The following is a 7204-nucleotide window of genomic DNA, read 5'->3' on the forward strand; positions in this document are numbered from 1 at the left end:
ACTTGGTTTTGAGTTCAAGTAAAGAAAGTCTGGTGGATTCAACCTTTTGCGTCTAGGCTATTTGACTTTCCCAGATGCATGGAGCCACAAGATAACAGAATCCTAGAGTGCTAAAGTGGAAAGGATGGAATTCCTCAGGGGAGAGCTATAATTTAAAATATCTTTGACCTTTTAGTGTCCTGGAGATAATAATAGAAGACTAAACCTGGTCTGATTCCAGGTTAAAGTGATTTATTTTAAAATTCTGAACCACATGGGAAGCACAAAACATATCAATCCAACTTGGCTACTAAAATAGGCATTTTAGTAAAATAAGAGTGGGGGAAAAAAAGCCTTTCCTTTTTTTTAAAAAAAAAACCACAGAATCTTTTCCAATATTAGACTCCTCATAACACTAATATACATGAAAAGTGGGTAAAAATGTCATTATCTGGATGTCATGGAGAAATTGGCTTGGTTGTATAAGAGTTGCTCATAATTTTTGGCAATTTTCCTTAAGGGGTATACTATAATTTTAACTCCTTAAGCTCTAAACTTCTTGTAATGTTCAGCTTAAGTTACCATTTGGATCCTGCTACCACAGCCAAGAGTAATGCTGCTGCTGCTGCTAAGTCGCTTCAGTCATGTCCAACTCTGTGCAACCCCATAGACTGCAACCCACCAGGCTACTCCGTCCCTGGGATTCTCCAGGCAAGAATACTGGAGTGGGTTGCCATTGCCTTCTCCAAAATTAATCCTCAGATTCCTTCAAATTAAATGGAAAGCTGACACATTTTATTTTGATTTCTGCTGCCAATGACAAAGAGTATCTCCTGGATTGATCCTAAGCAAATCCAAACGAAATTAGTTAATAATAACTATTACATGTATTAATCTGAAGAAACCACTGGTCTTTACTATATACAAAGTATATAGTTTAAGTTGTGAACATATAGACCTTTGAGATGCTATGTTAATGGGCTGAGTGAAGAAGAACTGGGTAATAAAATTACTGTCTTCATTCAATTATTCATTTTCTTCTTCACTTACTGATTATCCCTGAAAAAAAAAGAGGATAGAAATTTATAAAATCATCAAAATCAGAACAGTGAGATGGAATAAGAGCTGAAGAAATATGCCTGGGATTAGTGAAGAGAAAAGCAAAACCAAGGAGATAATTAGCACAATAAAAGGCAAATGACTTTATAAGAAGGATCTAAAGGGTCACAGCCTTTGCCCTGCTTAGAGCAAAGGCTAACAGAGTTTTGCCAAGAGAACACATTGGTCATAGCTAACACCCTCTTCCAACAACACAAGAGATGACTCTACACATGGACATCATCAGATGGTCAATACTGAAATCAGAAAGATTATATGCTTTGCCGCCAAAGATGGAGAACCTCTATACAGTCAGCAAAGCAGCACCGGGATCATGAACTCAGATCATGGACTCAGATCATGACTCAGATCATAAAACTCCTTATTGAAAAATTCAAACTTAAATTGAAGAAAGTAGGGAAAGTATGACCTGAATCAAGTCACTTATGATTGTACAGTGGAAGTGACAAATAGATTCAAGGGATTAGATCTGATAGACAGAGTGCCTGAAGAACTATGGACAGAGGTTCGTGACATTCTACGGGAGGCAGTGATCAAGACCATCCCCAAGAAAAAGAAATGCAAAAAGGCAAAATGGTTGTCTGAGGAGCCCTTACTAATAGCTGAGAAAAGAAAAGATGTGAAAGGCAAAGGAGAAAAGGAAAGATACACCCATTTGAATGCAGAGTTCCCAAGAATAGCAAGGAGAAATAAGAAAGCCTTCCTCAGTGATCAATGCAAAGAAATAGAGGAAAACAATAGAATGGGAAAGACTAGAGATCTCTTCAAGAAAATTAGAGATACCAAGGGAACATTTCATGCAAAGATGGGCACAATAAAGGACAGAAATGGTAAGGACCTAACAGAAGCAGAAGATATTAAGAAGAGGTGGCAAGAATACACAGAAAAACTATACAGAAAAGATCTTAATGACCTAGACAACCATGATGGTGTGATCACTCACCTAGAGCCAGACATCCTGGAAAGTGAAGTCATGTGGGCCTTAGGAAGGCTCACTACGAACAAAGCTAGTGGAGGTGATGAAATTCCAGTTGAGCTATTTCAAATCCTAAAAGATGATGCTGTGAAAGTGCCACACTTAATATGCCAGCAAATTTGGAAAACTCAGCAGTGGCCACAGGACTGGGAAAGGTCAGTTTTCATTCCAATCTCAAAGAAAGGCAATGCCAAAGAATGTTCAAACTACTGCACAATTGCACTCGTCTCACACGCTAGCAAAATAATGCTCAAAATTCTCCAAGCTAGGCTTCAACAGTATGTGAACCAAGAATTTCCAGATGTTCAAGCTGGATTTAGAAAAGGCAGAGGAACTAGGGATCAAATTGCCAACATCCGTTAGATCATAGAAAAAGCAAGAGAGTTCCAGAAAAACATGTATTTCTGTTTTATTGATTACCCCCAAAGCCTTTGACTGTGTGGATCACAACAGACTGTGGAAAATTCTGAAAGAGATGGGAATACCAGACCACCTTACCTGCCTCCTGAGAAATCTGTATGCAGGTCAAGAAGCAACAGTTAGAACTGGACATGGAACAACAAACTGGTTCCAAATAGGAGAGGAGTACATCAAGGGTATATATTGTCAACCTGCTTATTGAACTTATATGCAGAGTACATCATGCAAAATGCTGGGCTGGATGAAGCACAAGCTGGAATCAAGATTGCTAGGAGAAATATCAATAACTTCAGGTATGCAGATGACACCACACTTATGGCAGACAACAAAGAGGAACTAAAAAGCCTCTTGAGGAAGGTGAAAGAGGACAGTGAAAAAGCTGGCTTGAGACTCAACATTCAAAAAACTAAGATCATGGCATCCGGTCCTGTCACTTCATGACAAATAGATGGGGAAACAATGGAAATAGTGACAGACTTTATTTTGGGGGGCTCCAAAATCACTGCAGATGGTGACTGCTGCCATGAAACGAAAAGACGCTTGCTCCATGGAAGAAAAGCTTTGACAAACCTAGACTGAATATTAAAAAGCAGAGACATTGCTTTGCTGACAAAGGTCCATCAAGTCAAAGCCATGATTTCTCCAGGAGTCATGTGTGGATGTGAGAGTTAAACTATAAAGAAAGCCAAGCACTGAAGAATTGATGCTTTTGAACTATGGTGTTGAAGAAGACTCTTGAGAGTCCTTTGGACTGCAAGGAGATCAAACCAGGCAATCCTAAAGGAAATCAGTCCTGACTATTCATTGGAAGGACTGGTGCTGAAGCTGAAGCTCCAATACTTTGGAGCTGATGCGAAGAACTGACTCACTGGAAAAGACCCTGATGCTGGGAAAGATTGAAATTGGGAGAAGGGGATGACAGAGGATGAAATGGCTAGATGGCATCACTGACTCGATGGACGTGAGTTTGACCAAACTCCAGGAGTTTTTGATGGACAGGGAGGCCTGGCATGCTGCAGTCTATGGGATCGCAAAGAGTCAGACACAACTTAGCGACTGAACTGAACTGAAACGGTCACAGAGAAACAGCAGAAGATTTTTGTAGAAACAGGAAAGGGTTTCATTTCCAGAACCTCAATCTTATCACCATGGAACATCAGCAGAGAACAAGCTTTTCTTGATAATCTAATCCTGCCAGCCCCACACTTAACAATCTCCAGTATCTAGTACAGCCAATACAGGAAGTTTAAGACTGTTTAAAGTGTGTAAGCCAAATAGACCTGAATTTTAATTTGGATTCATTTCTGGCACAGCCTAGAGAAACTCTTTAAGCTTCTCCCTCCAATTTTATTTTTTATTATTATTGTCATTTTTTTAATTTGTTTAAAATATACAGTAATACTTACATCATTTTTTGAGACTGAGTGGTATTATTTACTAATATACAAGAGAGTAGAACATCTAATATCTGGAAGACAAGAAGTATCCAATAACTGATAAATTAGAAAATGTATTTCCCCAAAATCAACCTAGAGGAGAGGGAGATGGGAGGGAGGTTAAAAGGGAGGGATATATGTATACCTATGGCTGATTCATGTTGAGGTTTGACAGAAAACAACAAAATTCTGTAAAGAAATTATCCTTCAATTAAAAAATAAATAAAATTTTAAAATAAAAAAGGAAAAATGCTATAAAATTTTTAAGATAAAAAAATTTTAAAAATATAAAATGTTGTGTCAGTTTCAAAAAAAAAAAGAGAATTTATTTCCCCAAAATCAGAAACTAAACTGACATTACTAGGACAGATTCCACTGATATCTTCGATTGGCTTCTGTGGAAATTCTAACTTGGAGAAGAGAACCTTAGGCCTCATCCTCCTGCAGCTGTGGTCCTCCCAGCTAGGGCTGAGATCAGTGCTGAGAGATTACAGGGAGGTCATTCAAGGACAAATCAAGTCTTCCAGATGAGTGTGCTAAGAGGCTGAACAAAAGATTTAGCTGGTATTGTAAACATTATGGAGAACGCTCAGTGAATGGAGTGAGAAAATGATTCCTACAAAGCAATGTGTAGCCTGGATTGCAGGGGCATTTAAAGACCCAGGCAGATATTCTCTGGGCAAGGCAAAGACGGACCCCAAATATCTAAGTGTTCTCAGTGACCTGGTGAGAATCAAGTTTCTCTTCATTTACCAAAACTTTCCTAGTACTTAACAGCCTAGGTATTAATCATTATGGGTCTTGATTAGAAGACAACGTCCTAGGATTTGTACTCAGACCCTCCAAACACAAGAAGATCCCAAGTTCTAATAGTTTTAATAATTCAGGAAGAAGCTACAGCTTTCTCTTCCTTTGATGGACTTCAGAATTTCTCTTTTCACTTCAGATAAAATATTTTCCTTCTCTATCTATCAGCAAAGTAATTATGAGAGCACATGTGATAACTATGTGAATCTTTTAAAATTCTGCAAAAAGGAGTGATCATGAACATTTAAAATGTCCTTTACATATTCAAGAGGGCTAACACACATTACTTTATTCAAAGAAAACACTGGAAGTAAGGGTAAAAATAGTATAAAATTTACATTTATTAAGAACTAAATCTTAAATCTATTTCAGTCATTTGTTTTCTGGTAACCATAGAGAAGTTATACTATCTCCTAAATGGTAGATTTGTTTTCATGACATATAGGCTGTTGTATGTACATTCCTGGAACAGTTAATAATACAAAGTGAAAGCTGAGAAATGGAAAATAAGTAGTGAAAATGCCTACACAGTATAAATAAATATCTTCCTAGTGATAGGTGTATGGTCAATGTCTTTGTGTCTGCCCAGATTGAAAAGGTCACAAATTTCTGGAGACCTCAACTGCCTTCCCAAGATGCTGGCTTCCTGGACTTTTGCCAACATCTCCTTCCAGCCACCTGCTTTCCTGATGATTGGCATCCCAGGCCTGGAGGCTGTTCACAGCTGGATCTCCATCCCCTTCTCCTCCATGTACACTGCAGCCCTCACTGGAAACTGCCTGATCCTCCTGGCTGTGAGGAGGACCCCCAGCCTGCACCAGCCCATGTACTACTTCCTGTCCATGCTGGCCCTCACCGACGTGGGCCTCACCTTGGCCACAATGCCCACCACGCTGGCTGTGCTCTGGTTTGATCATCGGCTCATCGGCTTCAATGCCTGTCTGGTCCAGATGTTCTTCCTCCACTTCTTCTCCGTGGTGGAGTCCTCGGTGCTCCTGGCCATGTCTTTTGATCGCTTTGTGGCCATCTCCACCCCCCTGCGCTATGCCTCTGTCCTCACAAACAATGTCATCATCAGGATTGGGCTGGCCATTGTGGCTCGTGCCACCGTGTCCCTCTTCCCATTGCCCTTCTTACTAAAGAGACTGAACTTTTGCCCTGGCAAGATCCTCCTGTCCCACTCATTCTGTTTCCACGCAGACGTCATGAAACGAGCCTGTGCTGACATTACTGTCAATATCATTTATGGGCTGTATGTGGTTCTGTCCACGATGGGAATAGACTCCTTGCTTATTGTGCTGTCCTGTACCCTTATTCTGCATACAGTGATGAGTCTGGCCTCTCCTAGGGAGCATATCCGGGCCCTCAACACTTGTGTTTCTCATATTTTAGCTGTTCTGGTTTTCTTCATCCCAGTCATAGGTGTGTCCATGATCCACCGTTTTGGGAGACACCTTCCCCCCATAGCACACACCCTTGTTGCCTACGTGTACCTGGTGGTACCCCCTGTGCTGAACCCCATCATCTACAGTGTCAAGTCCAGGCCCATCAGGGAGGCCATGCTCAGGGTGCTGAGGGAGAAGAGGAAAGGCTGATGAAGTCAAGAAATAACCTCAGAATTGAGGGAAAACACAGCCAAACACTCATAACCAATGTCCGGAAAGCCCATATACTGAGCCCTGACCCAGAGACATTATCAAGAGAATGACAAGCAAATCACCCTCATACATATGGGTGAAAAGCAGCCCTGATTCCTTTTTAAGTCTATGTGGCTTCACATTTAATTTATTTGTATCTTTATTTATTTGTTATTTTTCGCTGTGGTGCATCACTTGCAGGGTCTTAGTTCCCTAACCACAGATGAAACCTGGAGCTCCAGCAGTGAGAGTGCCAAGTCCTAACCACTGGACCACCAGGGACTTCCTCAGTTCTAATTTTTTACTCCACTCATTAAATTTAATTTTTTAATTTAGTGTTTATTTATACTAAAATCTGTGGTTGTTATACGAAATATTTAAATGAACTATATGTAGTCTCTTCCCTACTTTGAGGGATAGCAGCTTCTAAACACACAATTATAATAATGTGTAATAAGGCTGTGAGAGGTTCACACAAAGTGCTATAGGAGCCTAGAAGTGGATTTGCTGCCTTGACAGGAGGAAATGAGATAGGAGTCAGGGAAGAAGGAGGCTGAAAGATGAGTAGGAGCTTGTCAGGCAGAAAATGTAGGCAAAGGGAGGTCATACCTAATAAATGGGAAAGAATATTAAAAAATGATAAAACTGAGGCATGGAGTTATCTGGTTGATGGGAAAAAGTGAGTGGTTAGATGTGGCTCAGCATAATGTGTTAGGTGTTGGAGGGAGAAGAACTGGAGATGAGCTGGAAATGACAGGCAGTGGTGAGACCTCTTTAACGTTTCAGGTCTGATTGGACCATTTTGTCTTCATTCTTTGTTTAAAAGTCAG

The 7204-nt window shown here is 40.3% G+C and overlaps 1 protein-coding gene across 1 annotated transcript; it reads left to right on the forward strand.

The window, feature by feature from the left end:
* The first annotated feature begins 5294 nt into the window (after positions 1-5294).
* On the forward strand, positions 5295-6332 carry LOC145525185 (olfactory receptor 51I2-like). Its single transcript, XM_081538029.1, has one exon. The coding sequence runs from the start codon at positions 5307-5309 to the stop codon at positions 6330-6332; it is 1026 nt and encodes a 341-aa protein (XP_081394155.1). The 5' UTR covers positions 5295-5306.
* The last annotated feature ends 872 nt before the right edge of the window (positions 6333-7204 follow it).

Source organism: Giraffa tippelskirchi, chromosome 11 (assembly GCF_054371585.1).
Source record: "Giraffa tippelskirchi isolate mGirTip1 chromosome 11, T2T-mGirTip1v1.2.pri, whole genome shotgun sequence".
Classification (NCBI taxonomy): domain Eukaryota; kingdom Metazoa; phylum Chordata; class Mammalia; order Artiodactyla; family Giraffidae; genus Giraffa; species Giraffa tippelskirchi.